Source organism: Lathamus discolor, chromosome 1 (assembly GCF_037157495.1).
Source record: "Lathamus discolor isolate bLatDis1 chromosome 1, bLatDis1.hap1, whole genome shotgun sequence".
NCBI lineage: Eukaryota > Metazoa > Chordata > Aves > Psittaciformes > Psittacidae > Lathamus > Lathamus discolor.
This window is the reverse complement of record NC_088884.1, coordinates 110,837,702-110,856,279: the sequence shown is the minus strand read 5'-3', so window position 1 is coordinate 110,856,279 and position 18,578 is coordinate 110,837,702. Positions and strand designations below refer to the sequence as shown.

Genomic DNA, 18,578 nt, shown 5'->3' with positions numbered 1-18,578 from the left:
AAAGAAGGGAATCCATATTCCAAATCATCATCTTAGAACTACTGCTGCTTTCACTAAGGCTTTAGTAGGAAACTGAAGATAGAGGAAGAGACCATCGACCCTGGTACTTCCCACTTGGACCAAATCTACCTGAGAAGCATAACGGAGCACTGAGTCTGCCCATTCCTTACTCCTGGTATGAAAAGAAGAGACTTCTGCTCTTTTTAGGAAGAAGAAGTCATTTTCCAGGACGACTTTACTTCAGGTGAGCAAACAGCCAAACAGACACATTGCATTTCCTACAGGGGAAGACTGAGCCAAAAGTCTTCAGCATCAGAAGTGACTGTGCCTCCTGTCCTCACCCCTACCTCTGTGGGATGCCGGTGCAAGCCACTCTCATTTATGTTAAGCCAGGCAATTGACTTCAGTTTTATTACAAAGCTTTTATTAAAAAACAAATGCTCAGCACATTAACTCAAACTGGAATGACAAAAAAAAAAAAAAAAGTATTTTTGGCAAAGGCTGTGCCTTACTATTTTAAAAAATGGGTACATCAATGCTCATTTCAACAACTGGCATAAAATCCCACTAACAGGCTAACAAAAACAGATACAAATACAGAACGATTGAAGTAATAATTCAAGTGCTGGGCTTTTTACAAGGAGAAGGGGAATGGGTGAGAAGGAGAACTCACTGCAGTCAGATTTGCTGGATGTATTGCTTATGTTTACAAAGTAGATGATGCAAGACTAACATGTCTACTGACCAGCGGGCTGTTGTTACATTTAGTTCTATAGGACACTGTATTATATAGACTGAGAAGAGGCCACTATTTGTTACAAATAGTTTTAACAAAAAGCCACCTTTTTTTTTTTTTTTCCCCATACAGTTTTTCCTCTGGCAGAAAAAAAAAAAAATGAAAAAGAAAACAAAAAAAGAGAACCTCCTTTTATTTAAAAAGTATTTCAGATTTCTGACACTTGTTTAAAAGCTCATACCTAGTAAAATATACACCAAAGAAATTACAAACTAAAAGTTAAAATATAAAGGCATTCAAGTTTCTTAAAAAAAGCTAAAACCAAAATTGATCCTGTCGCACCATTAAATAAAAAGAAGGTTGAGCGTGTCATCCCGGTCCAGGCAAAATTCCATTCCTCGATGTGCTGTATGGGGCAGCTGTGGTCTACGTTACTCTTTTGGCTGAAGCAGGCAGAGACAGCCATGCTGCTTTGTTTGCTGACTTGATATGGACACAGATGAGACAGGGCTTAAGAGTGCAAGGCAGAGGTGGAGTGAAGACAAAAGCTGCTCTGCTGACCCAGGAGCTCATTTTGCTCTATTTATATCAGGGCTGGACCTCGTGATAGTGAAGGATTTTGGCAGTGATTGTCTTTATGATTCAGTGTCTCTAGCAGTGACATCAGGGTGAATGACATCCTAGACAGACTCCTTGGGGGTGGTCTGTGTGGATGAAGGACACACCTAGGGTTTAACAAGCTTCCATCTCCAGAAGGGGTCCTGGTGTCGCCGCCTTTGCTTTGCAAGTTGAGAAAGCATTTCTTTTCCCACCTACAGGGAAGCGGGGAGGGGGAGGAAGAGAGACATAAAGAATACATGAAGTTTTTCTGTTTAAATCAGCTGTAACTCTGTGACACAGCAGTATCAGTGGAATGTGCGTCTGCAATGGCAAAGTGCAGAGTATTGCTACTTGCTCTTGCTTGGAGTCTGCAAGAATATTTGTGTACTTTGGATTGTAAATAGATGTCCACACCAACTAGAAAGCTAGGGGTTTAAGCTGTTTAGCCATCCAACGTACTGCAGAATAAATTCCCTTTTGTAGTGGAGTTAATTTATCTACAACATGTGACCCAGATATCTGTTACAAAACCAGACATCCTCAGTGATTGAGGTCAATTAAACCTCTACTTCAGAGCCTCAAGCTCTGCTCCCTGAGGAAATGCTGTCTTCTGTAAGCAGCTGGTTAGAGGAGTGTGGTGGGTGAGGCTTATGTGAGCACTGACCCTGCCATGTGTCCACACGACCGGGGAGGAGTCTTTCTGCTCTTCAGCGGGGTAGGGAACATCTCCCCGTTGTGTAAGAGCCATGGGTCTCTTACCTAGCAGTGAAGTTCACTAGCATCTTGGAAGGATTTATGTTCTTACAGCATATGAAAAGGTCAACAGGGCAAGCCTAATAGGTATTGCTCATCCAGAGAGGAACAGTTCTTCATCGCTAGTCTGTGGGTTACATCAGCTGACTTGCACAACTGCTAACTCAACCATCACCCCTGCCCTTCTGACCCAGACAACTGGGTTATAACAGGGACTCCACCCAAGACTGTCTGATGAGTCAGGCGGTGTTCCACAGACGGACACATGCTCTCCAGTAATGGTCTCAGGGTTATTGGTATCTCAAAACATCTACGTTAACCTCTAGACCTCTGTGTAGTACTCAGCTGCCAAACAAGTAGAGGGTTCAATGAGCCGAGCTTTTGCGAATGACCCAAACTAGCACAAGAATGGGGTCTAGTGAGGAAGGTGAGTCAACTTGCACCAGAAGAAACACAAAATGCCTTGTCACACAAAGACACGCTGCCAACACCCTGAATCACACAAAGCAAGACAGAACAAGTTTATGAAGAAATGATTTAAACCATGAGTCAAACTTCTGTTAGACTAACAGATAGACTGCTTGAGCCTGAAAGAGCCACAAGCAGAATTAATCAGCATATACTACAGCAGCAGTATTTAAACCATTTATAACTGGGCACCCACCTCCCATCTGCAGCAGCTTCTGTGCAAGAGTGTAACCAGTGTACTGGTTGAGTACAGCTCCTGAATAAGAAGTTACACAGGCTAATCTACTCGAGGACAGAAAGTCTCCAAAATTGATTCTGGACCCTTTGATTTTAGTGAGCACAAGCTGAGGCCCCAAAATCTTACTAAATTAAGTTGACTCTTCATTAGAGGCCACCCACATGACCATTGTTTTAGTGGAAAGCTAAGGACATTGAAGAGGTTTGGCTGCAGACTAGAGCAGAAGGAACAAGTACAAATTCATATGTATAGCTTTAATTTGAAGGACACTTCCCTCCCCAAAATGCCACCATCCCTGATACATAATGAATAATTTTCACCTGCTGCTGGTAGCCACAGAAGGGCATTTAAAGCCACTGTGGCCTCTTAAACATCACAGCTGAAAGTCCACTGGCAAACCAGTGGTTTCAACAGAGGTGGTCTGTATTGACTAATTCAGTTCCTATTTCCTCATAAAACCAGCCCAAGTCCCAACTAAAAAAAGCCTTCTGAGCTTCCTGCCTTTTTTTTTTTTCCCTTTCCATAAAGTAGCACAGTGCTCCGTAACACGTGTGGATCAAAGAGCTGTGACGGGCTCTACCTTTCCAAGGAGCACGAAAGAGAGGCCAAGCAAACAGCACAGGAACACTGGGGAGAGCACCCTGCAGCTTTATATTTATTCTGTGCCTTTTCATCCCAGATTTTCAAAGGTTTGGTCCAGGTTGCTCTTCCTGGGAAGGTTTTCCTCTCAGTCTTACATGAAAACATTCAGCTTCCTGTTGAGGAATGGCCTTGAGGCGCCAGGCCAGTAGTTCACAGCAGTCTGATACAAGCGATGTGATTCAGAGCTACTCCCCATTAGCAGCCAGGAATGTCTACTTCACTGAAGGAAATGAAATGCTCTTCTGTTGAGATGGTTCCCTGCCTCCTCCCCCCTTCCCTTACCAGCAAGCTGTCTTTGAAGTCAGGAGGTTAAAACAACGGCCATGGCCTTGCTCTGGCCCTCAGCTTTTTCAAGCAGCAGCCATCACTTGTTTCTCGATCCAAAGGCAGCTTTTGCAGCGCTTGCCTCCTTTCCATAGCCCCGCTTGGTGCTTGATTATACCCTGCTCCAAAAGCCTGCAGATACTACTGGAATTCTGTGAGGGGACAGGCACAGTGAAGCCCCAGATGCTTGTATTTCTAAGTGAGTACTGCAGTACAGCAAATTACACAGTAGCTATAGTGAAAACAGCATCTAGAACCCAACCTTTCCCCAGCTGCACATTAAGACTACACACTGGAAATTGCTTCTACTGCTGATAAACCAAATAATACCTAAAAAATACGAATGATGATGGTATTGCCTTACAGATATAAAACAGGTCAAATCAGGATTCTTTTCAAGAAACCACAGGCATGTGCTAAGGAGACTGAAGACTTCCCACATCTAAGGCTTCACTGGGGGGCTGTAGCTGAAGTCTGGCCAAGCAAGGCATGCCCTAGCAAAGCCCAATCCACAAGTGAAGTCGGCACAATCAAAGACTGCAATTACAGCTCCCTGGCTGTGGTTAGGCTTCAAAGAAAGTGCTGCAAGTCACATTTTACATATGTGAAGTCTTGAGTCTGAGCCACAATAGGAGGCACTGTCTGTGCCATTTGCAGTGTACATCTGACTGCAGGAGGAAGAAGGGGGGGAAAAAAAGCCTACCTCAGGAAACAAATAAAATTCAACAATAATTCAGTGTAAAAAGAAAAGCCTTAATACTGAAGTGATAAAACTGTATTTTGGGAGTCACTACAGTAAAACACAAGCCTCCTAAAAAGTCTGGGCTCAATGGCTGTGGGCAAGAGCATCAAAGGGGGATCAGAAGTCCTCCCCACACTTGGGAAGGAGATGGATTGAAGGGTGGGTCCACAAGGGCCTTGTGCTTCTCCTCTAGTCTTTAACTCATCTCCTTTTTTCTAGAACAAGGGAGAGGATTATGCAGCTTCATCCAGGTCATGCTATTTGGAAGAAGTTATGGAAGAAAGTCAAGAGCGTCTGGGTTGGTACAGTAGTAAGTACAGAGTAAAAGAGATAGCTAATCCTTCACAGAAAGCAAGAGAAAGTGAAAAAAAAAAAAAGGCTACATAGAGTAATGGCAGTTTTATGTATTTATTTCTTTTTAATGTCAGTCTCCAAACCTGGCTTTTAATCCAGTACTTCAAACAAATGGCAAATTCAGGGACCCGGTAGCTGAAACTGTCATTTTCTTTTGAAGTCCATAATGAACATGTTCAACTTACTGCCAGGGTTTATCCAATATTCCAGAAACTTGGGTAGCAAAACCAGGTCATTATTTATCAGGAAAGTTCACACTGTTTGTGAAGCCCCTTTGTATTTTCTTTAGCAGCAGAGCTGGAGAGAGTTTCAGGCGCAAGCAGATAGATACCGGCGCTGCAGTCTGCTCCTCTTCCTGCCCAGCTGTGCCATGGTTTGTGGGGTTAGCCTAAACCAGATCCTTGAAATGTCCTGGGCAAACAAAAACAAACACTCCACAACCTTTGTTGCTTCTAAACAAAAAACCACCTCCCAACAAAACCCCAGTCATTTTAGTAATCCGATTTGCTGCAGGGTCCAACAAGCTTTTAGAGCACATGGATGGAGAGACCTACGGGAGACAGGAAAAAGCCCTCTCTGCAAGAGCTGGATACCAGCAGGCAGCAGAGGAAACCTTTTAAGCTGCCTTTGTTGCCAAAGAAATTAGATGAATTGTACCCTAACACTGTAACAGATACTGCCATATTGAAGCCATGGCAGTAGTAAGTTTTTCTGGGTTTTCCTGGTCTCCCTCCCCTCCCTTGCTACTGTTAGCCTCAGCCCATTGCTACTAACTGTGAATGGAGACTCAAGTAACAAACTATCCACTAGTGTTTTAGTTTTTACCCCTGAAAATACCTCTCCATTGATACGTGGAGTCTGGAGTCCTAAATTAGAGTCCTAAATTATGACCTCTTAGTTTGGCCTAAGCTTGATGCCTTAAGTGAACAGCAGGAATGCCCCCTCTTCCATAAGGCACAGTCCTCTTCCAGAGCACGTTAGTGTTGGCACGGGAAACGCCCAGATCCCAGATATTTCAGGGCTCCTGCTTTGTGCAGCTGAAGTCAGTGATGCCAAAGCAGGTGTGGCTCTTATCAAAGGCCCCCAGTGTAGGCAGCATGAAACTAGCAGCTCTATCACTGGGCTACAATCTTTAAAATGATCCTGCTGGGAGACCCAGGACGTGTTTTTCCTGTTGGGGGTGGGAAGGGAGAGAGGTTCCATGTTTATAATAAAAAACCCATTACCTCTAGGCAGCCGTGTCTAGCAGCATCTTAAAGAGGAATAATACACTAAAAGTGATCTGCAAGGGTGGAAGAAATAGGCTTGTCCCCTTTTTGTATCCTCACAGCATAGCATATATATTCAGAAGGCTATTTTAAAAATTATTTCTTTTATAGACTGAGAGCTGCTTACAAAGATGCATCAGTTTTAGGGGCACTGAAGTTGCTAATTCAGTTTTCACCTGCTGCAACAGAAAAGACATGAGGTAGGGGTAAAGGAGTAAGTGAAAATTCTTTCAAAAGAAAGAAATAACATAGGTGAAGTTTCCTTTGTAGATCATCTTTTCTGACACAGGTTAGTTAGAATTTGTGCTGTACTTTGAAAGGCAATCTCAACATTTAAATCTTCTAATACATGGAATAAATAGCTGCTTTCATGCAACAAAAGGTAATTCAGCTGTAGCCTGAATATCTTCTTGAGCTTCATCAACTCTTCTACACACAGACATCACAGAGCAACACTACCCATGTAAGACAGCAGTACACAGGAAGAGCTACAGAATTCAAACACATCAAATTCACTTTGATGCAATTAAGTCATCTCAGCAGAAAATCTCTACTGGTCTGAAACACACAAGCCTCCTGTTGGGTATCTCAAAAGACACACGTTTCGGAAGAAACCCAACTATTCATCAAAACATGGTCTCACCTAGTGTCAAGGCAAACGCACACACCATAGAACCGATTATACGCAGTATTTTGGCAATAACGTTTTACCTCAGGCAATGTCAGCTATCCCCAAGATGAAGGATAAGGAGTTCTCAAAATGAACGAGGTTAATTCTGATGAAACTAGTATTAATGAGGAAACTTATCTTACTTTTGCAAGGAAGCAACTTCAGAAATGATGTCTCTCTGCCCAGTTAAGCTGTCTTAGTTCTCTTTCTTACCCCCTGCTCGCACTCTACTGATACCTGTGGCAAGAACACTCATTCAGAGAGAAGATCACTGGTACCATTTCCCTCAGTTGCATGTAACCCTGCTCACACACAATGCCCCAGTGCCAATGGCACCTTCTCTGCACAAATGCTTCCAACATTTGCTCCTAATGCTGGAACTAGCAGCAGAAAGCTGGTGTCCTGAAAGGTCAGACTAAAATCCTAACTGGCTGTCAGCCTCACTTGTAATTCCCTAGGCAATGGTGCTTCAGCTGGCTCTGCTGTGCACCTCCTTACTTGTACAGCTTTCCACACTGCACATGTTCAAATCTCTTTATATGGTACAGTCTTAACAAGTGGGTAAAGGATCAAAGATTTGAAACAAGACTTGCATGAAAACTCTTACAAGTAGACAATTAAAGAACTGGACTGGTATAAGAGGTTCACTCTATTAGCAGTCACTTTTGCTTCACCAAATTTAGGCTTTTTGGTTCAGTTTGGTTGGTTTGGTTGGTTTTGTCTTCAGGATGGCTGGTTTGCATTCACGTATATCAGAAGACCTTGTCAATCCAATCATAATCTCTACAAGTCAGAGTCCAACAGAAACAACTCAGTGCTAGAGTTTGCTCAACTTTGACAGAATTGCATTTAAATACAATTCTGTTGAATTAGAGGACAGATTTCACCAAGCTTAGTCTCCAGAAAAAAATAAGAAAGACTTTGCCAGTGGGTGTCATAACAACTTGCTCTCTAGCTGTTCAGGAATGCAGTAGCATTTTCTCATATTGAAGTTTTTCATGTAAATACACTGAAGAATGAAAATGCAATACAGACCTCAGATGAACGCTAAAATGCCGAGGTTTTCTTCCAAGTGGGAATGAAGCCACATTTCAAAACCTTACTCTTTATGAAACAGTTTGTTTCGAGTTTTTTCTCATGACCTTAGAAGTCTTAATCTAGTGGTGAGTTTACTAAATCCACTAAAATACACCGTTCTCATCCACAGAAGAATGGTGCACCAGCCGTCAACTCCCTGTCCCCACCCTATCCCACAGGAAGAGTTAGAACAATAGTCGTCCCACTGTTCCTTCATTCTAGCCCAAGCCGCCTACTACTAACCCATTAGAAGTGACACTGTATGGGGTTTTTTTATCACTTGTAAATGTGTCTGAGTTCAAACTCCATGAGGCATCTCTGACTTTGTGGCAGCATCTACAACTTGAGCATCTTTGACAAAATAAACAGGTTCTAGACATTCACCTGCTGAATTATCTACTTTTGCCCTTTGTCAGTGCCTGTTTAAAACATGAAATGCTAAAGGCCTGCTTCATAGCTGACTATGCTACAGCCCTGCTTTGTAAAGACTTAAAAAACGTTCTTGTTTCTCTAATCCCATATCTGTGCTAATTGTCTAGCTGAAAGCATTCTGCTGTTTTTTCATTTAGAAAACCTATGCTTTGCCCCTACCCTGACTTACCCTTACCCCTCCTATGGTCTGTGATTGCACCCAAAATAGCTTTTATACCCTTCCTTCCTTCCTGCGCTTCACCAGGGTCCTCCATCAGGTTGGTAAGGGGAAAGGGGGAACTCGGTCTGCTCTGCCGCATCTCTCCCAGCAGGTGTCAGTGCCCCTCTGTACCTGCCACCCAAACAGTGCTTCATGTTTGCTCTTCTGACGTTTTTCCTCATGTCAGCCTGAAAGAGAGGAGGTTTTCTATCTTTCATCGTGGCAAGAATGAAGTTGCAGAAGAGGATCTGTCCGAGGGCTATACAACTTGTCTTTGGAAATTTCAATGCCTATCTGAAAAAGGCTGAAGTCAACTCAAGTATTCAATCTGAATGTTTCAATCCAGCAAATTCTCTGCTGTTCCTTCTGCCCCCCTTGACTACGCTGAAGACCACCACACATAGAGAAAACTGGGAATACAGAAACATGGGTCACACGGGAAACACAAGTTTCGAAGCAAATCAGGATATGTCTCTGCACCACTATCACCACAAATTCTCTTACACACCAAATTCTGCACAAATCCTTCAGGGGCTCTGCTTAAAGCTTCTGAGCAGTCAAGGGGTATGTAAAAGGGTGGAGTGTTTTGTTTTCAACTACTCCAGCAACATCAAGAGCACTGGACAAGCCACGTTAGAAAGCATGTGCCTCAGACAGCAAGGTACCACATCCTCTTTGCATCTCCTTTCTAGGATGCTGGCCAGAAACCCATGGTCAACCATGACCACAGTCATCAGATGGTTCTTTTCCACAGTATTCTGGCTGTAGATTGGTCCACTTGACAGTCTGCTTTCACAGCTTCACTCCATTTTATTTCTAAGTAATAAGATAAAGATATTCTAGTCATAAATTGTTCGTAACAACACTATCCAAAAATCACTTCTCCACCAAAATTTGACTCTAGTTTCCATGTAGGATGTTTGAAACATTCTATAGACAATTCATTGTTTAAAGTTAAACAGTCTTAATCTGATCCTTTTAAATACTTCTGGTGTAAATCAGTGTTAGTCAAAGTTTTCTCATTGTGAAAGCTTTGCTAATCTAAATGCCAGTTGTCATGGAATTTTGCAAGCCACAAATACACATCTCACAGGTTTTCAAATGTCCATTAAGCTTCTCTATCACCCTTTTTAGCCCTTGAAGATACGCCAAAACACAATGTTAAATTATGTAGCTTGTGAGGACTTCCCAACTGCATCCTACCCTATGTCAGATGATGTGTCTTTTACAGTTAACTGTACGTAGCAAGTCACAGCAAGTTAACTATTTCCATGTTGTAGAACAATTAGGATGCTAATGAAAGCCCTTCTATTTCCTTGCTGATTTAAAAATATTCATGGGATGCTAAAAAAATCAGCTTTTTTTCCCTTCCAAAAATCAAACTGGATAGGAAGTAAAAGATCTTCACTTCTGACACAGAACTGCTCCCGTTTACAAGACCTCTAGAAGGCTGTGCTTAAAGTAATAAGAAAACACCACCCTTCTGAAAGGTGCACAACAGACAATTTCTACATTGTCCTTAATCTTAGCTTTTCTCATCTACCCTTCCCTCCAGGCTTCTCCCAAAGTAATTTTTAGCATTATCAGGTCTTATGCAACTCTTGGTTGGTTTCAAAGGAGAGAATAAATACGACTTATTTTTGCAACAAGTAAGTTATATCAAACATTGTATTAGGCCATGCCAACTGAAAACAAGATCCTGCTTGGGGACAGTTACACAACTCTCAAAGAATGGTGACATGCCTTGGAGTATCCCAGGGTAATACAGCAGAGAATGGAACACCAGGTCATGGTATTCCTAAAGCACCCTAATATTAAAGTGTTTTACAAACTGGCCATTCAGCCAGCTGGAGGAGATTGTGGAACTCAGCTAAATCTTAAGCAGTGCAGCCATAAGAAGTGAAGCTGCTGTGTACAACCTTGCGAAGACGGGCAACTTAACACTACCACCTTCACTTCATCACTAGTCAAATGATGGCCAAGCCAAAAAGCAGGTGAGAGGTTCACCTTAAGAATCAGTTATGTGCTCAAGTGTTCATGGACATAAAAAAAACACAACAAAAAAGCCCCACACCCAAAACTTTCACAGTATCTTAAATCATTTCTGTTTGCATGTCTCTTCCGTTACTTTCCTCTGAACATCCCACCACACAGCCCTCCCACCATTTCATCCTTCTCACTTACATCACCGTAATTACAGCCCTGGCTGATCTCCTTTGTGCTGATCTCGAGATTCTTTCTTTGGTCTTGCCACCTACTCATTTCTGATTCTTCTCAGATAACAGAACGCTTGTCTCCTTCCCAGACCTCCCACCCTCCTTCCCCCTCTTCCTCGCACCATCTGTACAAGTAAGAAAGCTAGTGTTTTCCTGTCTTCAAGAGCTCTTTGCGGCACTCACTGAAAGGCATTCCCAAACTTATCATCTTCATCCAGTAAAGACTACAGCAGCTCTGCTGTGGGCCTGGTAAGATACTATGCTTGTGGGCAAAACATTCTTTGGATTAGGCTTGGAAAGGGCAAGAGTCTTAACCTTCAGAAGTTTACTTTGAAGTCTGGCTGGCTGATTCAGGTTCCCTAAATCATTCTGTGCATTTACTTCCAGCTAGAGCAACATCTGTATGTCTACAGTGGAGAATACTCACTTGGCACATGACATTTAGTGAGGCTGCCTACACGTGCATATGTGGAGTCAACAGCACACTTCCCCTCCAATGGAAGAATATACCCACTGTTCTCATACTCTGTGTTACAAATTGCACAAGGACAGAGACAGGTATTACCAACAGTTTCCACACTGCTTCAGAGCTTAAGGGGGAGAAAGGAAGGAAATGAAGGAGGGAGGGGTGTAGAGGTAAAAGGGAAAGAGAAAACCCATGTGCACAGAACACGCATCCTCTACTACGGAAAATGCAAACAGAGAAGCTCTGTCAAAAGGAGTTCATCCTTAGAATGTAAGGTATCCAAAAACCAAATATCCCCCGGTTTTCAACTGCCATGTGAACCATAGTTGTATTCTGATCCCAATCAAACGCTTGGCATCAATTCAGATGAAATTATGTGTGTTTTGCTTACCAGTACTGTGTTGACATCAAAGGTAAAAATACAAGTTATGGGCCTGGGTAACTAAACTGAAACATCAGTTATAAAAATCAAGGTATTTCTTAAATACCTATGGCAGTCACTGTAACGATACTTTACAGCTACATTTGTTGTGTAGGCTACAGAACCCAAATGCTGCTATCCCCATCTACAATCAGCATGACTCAGGCTTGCCTGGAAACCTTTTGCTTAGTGGGAAGAAAAACACCAGAGCACGCATTTCACCTTTTCACTTCAGCTTTCAAGAAAAAACGAAGTCTTAAACCCAACCAAGTTTAGACTAACCAGCAAAATGGTATAACTCCAGAAGATGCTTGAATCACACTGACACTGACGCACTGCACAGAACAAACTTAACTTGTCTTCTAGCTGAAAGTCCCAGCAGAGCAGAGGGGCAACAGGAGGCTGCTTTGCTGACCACCCCGAGTGCCAAAGGCATCATATAGCCAGACAAGGCAGAGGGGATAAAGAGACCAATTCTGTTGGTGACTTTGGTAAGTGTTCCTCTTTTCCATGATTCCTGGAATTCTCAGGGGTGTTCCAAGAGCAGTCTGGGTTAATTAGACAGTGTGGAAGCAACTATTCTGTCAAGTGAATGACATTCCTACTAGGGAACATTATCACACTGAGAAGAAGAGAAGGACCAGCCTTCCAGTGCAAACACTATGAAATGAGGATCACACTGTGCTGTGTGCACTCACAAGCAGACTAGATGGTGTCACTGGATATGTGTAATCACTATTCATTCCACCTTTGGTGCAGATGATATAATGTGAAGAGAGAAAACACTCTAGAAATACAACAAGAACAAACCAACCTGCACACATGAAATACCACTGTACAGCTGAGGGAGAAATTCTTGCTGTAACTGAAATACAGTCCCACTTTCTTAGCAGATGTTTCGTTAGTTCATCAGTGTACCCAGCCAGCCAGCATCTTGTAGGTGTCAACACGCAAAATGTACTCAAAGCCAGTGTCTAACCTGCTCTTGCAAACTGTGACAGTCTGCTGGCTGGGAGGGTTTGCACTGCTTGATAAACCCATCCCTGTGCTTCCCAGGCAGACTTGCAGCACGTCAGTGAGGTATGGTCAATTTGACAGTATGAAGGTTAAGAAGTGAAATGGTGAATACCTAATAGATAGCCGGTATAAAAACCATCAGTAGTCAAAGTAACAACAGCTTTGGGATATGATACTTCTGCAATTTTTGCTAAATCCATATTATTGCATAAAATTGATAAGAAAGCTTATTTCACAATTCAGTTTCATCATCAGGAAAGCTTTAGAGATGTTCTTACCATGCTTCAGATGTAGGCAGCTGTCATTCTGGGGCCTGTACCTGTAGAAGATTGTTTTCCTTTAACAAATTTCTGTTACAGAGTTTTTGCACATTCCAAATAAGTTTGTTTGCTACAGCATTACATGGATTTTCTTTTGTGGTTTTGGTTTTGTTGTTTGCTTGTTTTTATGGTTCTTATACCAGCCATTTTTGTTGGGGAAAACAGGGTGTTTCTTTGTACATGTTTTACAGGCAAAGAGGAGACCTCACTGATGCTTTTAGCCAGCCTACTAGGCAGCAGAGTACACAGAACTGTAAAATACAACGATAAAAAATACGGTGGCTACAAAAAGGTCAGTGTTGAGTTTCCAGTGTCCAATAATCCCACACAGTATTTGAGACATAGTTAAGTATAAGGATGATACAACACTGACTGAGGAGAAAAGCAAAGGTAAAGCAGGACAGTGACGCGCAAGTTCAGCCAAAGATGTTGATGCCATCAGGAAGCTGCACAGAAAGGCATAAGGGAAAGGAGACATATTGTGTGCATTTTCAAGAGCTTGCATTCAAAGTGAAGTATCTTAAAACATCCATCAGAAGCAAGTGTTAGGAGAAAAGCATGTAAATATTAGATAGCGCAAGCCTGGTTTCTGAAATATACCTGAGGTGAACGGTAAGTAAGAGCTGGCCATGGCCTACCTGATGCTGATTCCTGCAACTTTTCTCTCTTCCTCTTCTTTTTCTTTCCCTGAAAAATAGGAAATTTTACCATACTGTTATGTGCATATAACTTTCTTTTCTTGCTTTCTCACCTCATAGCATAGAAAAAAAAGCTATCTCCACATTGACAAAGGGGTTAGGAAGAAACAACAGTTGTTTTCGAGGTAGCTAAAACCTTTTCTAACCCCCTTCCAAGTGTTTCAGTGGTAACAAGCTTTGGTCTGAGTATCTATGGAGAAATACATACGCAATACATGTTTTTATATCCACATGGAATTGCAATTTCTGGCAGTTTTTCCAACTAACGCTGGCAGCCACAAGCATCTAAAAGGCTTCTCACGCTTAATAATCTGATGACACATATGTCGATACCATAATTTATGGCTCTTACAAGTACTCTTCACACATTCAGATACTTACACTGTCATACATGGCAACAGCAGACGGGGTGCTGAAAGTACCTATGACAACCATGATTGTCCTCAGGGTGCAAACCAGCCAACTAAAACTGTTCTGATAATGCTTGTATCTTAACAACAGCCAAGTCTTGTGGGGCTGTGCCAGGAGAACATGGGTGCGCAATAGGCAAAGAGCAGACTGCTGTACAGCAGATCACCCTTAATGTGGCCGAGGTGCAGGACAGAAACGGACATCTGGCAGCTTTCTCTGACACCACACTGGCACCAGTGTGCTGGCACCGGCTCATCACGCCAACCCACACACTCAGCCTTCTCCTGCACCCCCATCTATGGAAAAGGCCAGAGCTCCCAGTTCACAGCGTCTTTCAGGAAACAAAAGGTCAGTTTAGACCCACAATTTTAAACCTCAGCCATCTTGCACTGCCCTAATTACCACTTTGATATCCTCCATGTCCCTTCTCTTTATTGACCTGTGTTGTCAGGCAAAGCTTTGGTTCTGCTTGGTTTTGTTTTGTTAAAAAAAGGTCTTATCCATTTATTTTTTTACAGAAGCCTTCAAGCTGCCAGGACAGGCTCTAACAAGTGAGCTTGGGCAAACCTTGGTGCAGTTGCTGTAAGTGGGACTGCAGCCCACTGTCCATCCTTCTGCCCCCCCAGCCAGAGGTTACTCCACTCAGCACAGCTGGCAGCTGCCAACACACGTCCCAGTGTAGACCATGGCACCCACAGCAGCCACGCATGGGAAGGGCTGAGGTGGAGGGGACACGCTGTTCCATTAGCTAGCTCTGCAAGGCAACAGGATGGACAGCAGATGATGTGAGAAACCACCTCAAACCACTGCAGAGCTCATGGAAGGACAGCAAGGGCTGTCCAAGCAAGGGCTCCAGTGAAGCTATGGCAGATGAATTTAAGTAGTCTCTAGTCTGCTCTGACAGTCTGTGCCTGCCTGATTCTCAAGCTCCTGTCCTTATTTATCCTGAGGCTGGCAACAAGGCTGAGCAATGCTTTGTGAATGAGCTCCCAAAGACAGGACCAAGACTAGATGTTGGGAAGCAGATTTCAAGGGCTTTGGGAGACTCACAGTTATATGCTTTATCACTTAGGCACCAACACTTCTTTCTTTACAGAGGAAAGTGCATTAATGCAGATGTTAACATGGAAAATCATGGAAAGAAAACCGTGTTTTATTCCCTACAGCAGGCTGACTTTAAGTGCCAAAACATACTGAAAGCTGATCTGAGATCCATCTATGAGATACCAGAAGCAGAGGAACAGAAGGAAAAGGCTGGGCTGAAAACTAGTTGTCAGCGTTTCCAAATGAGGAAGTTTCTGACAACTCCAACACACAGAGACACCATTACATCATGAAAACACTGTGCTTCTCATGACTATCACACAACTTTGCAGGACTTCTTTGGGCATCAGTAATCAAAACATAACAAAAAGCACACAGATACTGTCCACAGTTGAATAGCAATGTGTCACATTTTCTTGCAATTTCTGAAATCCTGAATAACCAGGCACACCAGAACAGAAGAAAGAAAATCAAGTAGTACATATGTTTTAATTGCACTGTTTTGTGAAATTCAGCCACATAAAACAGAAGAGTCACCCCTAAGTCACTTTCAGCTCTCAAAATACTGCAGTAGTATCTGTGCTGAATGAATGCAATTTCATTTTTTGACTACTAAAGTGAGAAAAAACTGAAGCAAACAAAGTAAGGAAAAAACCCAACAGGTGATGTACTTGGAAACGTTTCTGTGATAAACTGTGATCTATTATGATCACCAACTCGCCACCACTGCAAGAATGGTGCGCACTCCTGCAGAGGCAGAGGAGGACTGCGAGAGGAAGGTAGCGAAGTTCTCCATTGTAACATGTAGGACAGAAGTATAGAGCTATACTTCCACACAGGATGTAGGTTGGAAGCACATCAAAGACAGCATTTATACGTGCCACCTTACACACTCCTAATGTCTATCAAGGCATTTAAGAAACTGCAGTCCACGGCTTAGGCTGTATGGCTGTAAGCTGTGGCAACATGCCTCGGGTTCTCAGAGTCAACACGACCAAGCATCACAGGACATTCTTGAAGGCGGATGTCCAGTAAGCATGAGCAGACAAGGCTCCAAAGTGGTTTGATTTTCCAGCGAGTACATTCAAGACAATTGAAATCCCGTCCTTTTCAAGGAGTATATCATTACGGCCCTATTTGTTCCCAGCTGTATTTCAAGACAGCTCTGTTGACGTGGTCTGGTTACTGGAAATAAACCCTACCTGTGTAAGGTCATGACAGCTCATCTACTAGAAAAGATGACTGTATAAAACAGGCAGAAACAAGCTGCTAGGGTTTGCAGTAGTGTCTGTGCTTACAAAACTGGGCACGGATGTCAGCAAGGCCAAGGCATTTGCATAGTTTCTGTGACAGTGTCTTCTGTGCCAGTTTCTACAGTTTCTACTGACACTGTATTTAGGTACCTCGATCTTTAACATCCACAAGACATCACGGAAGTACTGAAAAACTACTGACTACCTAGTACAGATGGAAAACTGACTCAGATATAGCATGTGCACTTCCTACCACAGTAAATAATGCCACAGCTGATGGGGGGACAGAAAGGAGCCCAGATCTCAGGCTAGGATAAGACTCTCAGGACTGTGGCGTCTGAGTTTCATAACTTAACATATGACTATACTGACAGCTCATTGTGAGCACAACTGTGTAATTGTGCATTGCAAGCTGTACAGCATGCTATTAACACTTGTTTGAGATTTAATTACAAAATAAGAGTAATTGTAAGAAAACTTTTTAGCTTCACCAAACAGTATAAAAGCAGGATTTAGCACAAAGTTTATTTATACAGATTTTACGGGCTTTATTTCAGAGATGGACCATTCTGAACTACTTTCAGCTAAAGTTCAGCCTGCATTAACACCCCTGGGTTTTTGGTTCTCTTGTAAGACAGAGATGCCTTTTTTGCTCAGGCCTAAGAAAGATTTCTGGATAGCCAGTGATCAAATAGAAAATTATGGAAAATTCACAGATGTACAGTAGAACCTAAGCTTTCAGACAGTGCTGACCACTGTCTTAGAAAAACCCCCACAACTTTCCATGTTTATTTTTCCCTTTCAGAAAACATGACCTCCATAAGAAGCATCTCAACAACAACAGTAAAATCCCAAGTTTCCTGAATGCTTGAAATGCAAACACATGTAAGACTTACGTTACACGTTTGTTCACCATCCCTACATCCAGAACTTTCCGCAAGTTAAAGAGATAAAGAAGAAAGAAAAAAGTTATGTAAAGGAGGTTAATTTTTTCAACTTACATAGTTGTCTCTTGCAGACCAGCCTGGATAAAGCTGCATGTGTAGCTGCCTTTCTTTACGAGCTAGTTCATAATATTTCGCTTGTTCTTCACGGGAGAGAGCATGCCACTGCAAATAAAATAAACATAGCAGTAGACTAGGAAATAACTCATACCCAGCCAACAGACAACCTGAGCAAGTGTTTCTGTGACTTTGATTCAGTCCTTCCCTGCTGCAAAAACGAAATTCATTAGAACTGCAAGCACCCCTGTTTATTAACCAAGTTTCAGGCATTCGTCAGCTCCGCAACTGCCAAGTGCCTTCAGCAAGACAAAATTAATTTATGGAAACAGGGCTCACCAAATAATGTGCTCATGGAACCATGCTTTTCCAGCACTACTTAACAAAAAAAAACCCCAAAACACCCGACCAGAAAACAACCAACACACACCTCCCCCCTTAGCTCCTGACAAAACAGAAAGGTTTTGTGCTGCTTTTAAAGGGCAGCAAACTCCCCACCATAGAAGGGTTTGCTGTCTTGGTTTTAAGCAGCAGCTACACATGGGTTTTCAATGCCAATGCAGAGGGCTTTCTAGGCACCAGCAGGCTCCTGTTTCAAAATACACCTCTAAGTATGGAGCTTCAAGGTACCTGCTTTTTTGATTTCTTCCTGTTGTAATAGAGGAAAAGAAAATGGCACTGCAAAAAGTTTGTAAGATATAGAAACCACAGAACAGGAGTTTTCCAAATTACACGAGTTCACCTTTGTAGCCAAGTACGGGTAAATTTCCTGCTTTTATGTACTTCAAAAAAAACCCCAAATCGAAATCCCCAAACCCCCTCACAACCTGCACATTTGAAGAGACAGCAGCTATGTTAGTACTGTATCATTTTGTTCTTGTTGAAATACCTATCACAGACCTGAACCAGAAAGAGTAAAGACCTATTTAGAATGAGGTTCCACTGCTGCAGTATTCGACGTGTCTTCTTGTTTGACTTTGACAACATGCATGGGAGGACAGGGGAGAAGAAGATGTTATAAAAAACCCAAACCAAACCAAACCCAAAAACCAGACAGACGTGAAATCATTAAGACACTCATGCAAGAATAATTTACAGAATTAGGATTTCAAATCAGATCACATTTGTATGATTTAATATGTCGTTTTGTTACACATCAGAAGATCTGAACTAAAGCTCTTGTCTGTCTTGACTTGGCAAGTTCAATGTGTTACTGAAAGCACAGCAA

The 18,578-nt window shown here is 42.5% G+C and overlaps 1 protein-coding gene across 6 annotated transcripts in view; it reads right to left on the bottom strand.

The window, feature by feature from the left end:
• Nucleotides 1-351: 351 nt before the first annotated feature.
• Nucleotides 352-18,578, bottom strand: part of LEF1 (lymphoid enhancer binding factor 1) — a 69,787-nt gene continuing 51,560 nt past the window's right edge. For 2 of the 6 annotated variants that reach the window (XM_065690435.1, XM_065690454.1), the window contains 4 exons: nucleotides 17,351-17,458; nucleotides 13,582-13,630; nucleotides 12,902-12,942; nucleotides 1,462-1,548 (listed from right to left, as the gene is read on the bottom strand). In XM_065690435.1, coding sequence (XP_065546507.1) covers nucleotides 12,908-12,942; nucleotides 13,582-13,630; nucleotides 17,351-17,458 — 192 coding nt within the window. In that variant the 3' untranslated portion in view covers nucleotides 1,462-1,548; nucleotides 12,902-12,907. Of the gene's footprint in view, nucleotides 1,549-5,042; nucleotides 5,269-12,901; nucleotides 12,943-13,581; nucleotides 13,631-17,350; nucleotides 17,459-18,578 lie in introns of all 6 variants that reach the window. The other 4 variants (XR_010615095.1, XM_065690462.1, XM_065690428.1 and 1 more) reach the window with 4 other exon arrangements.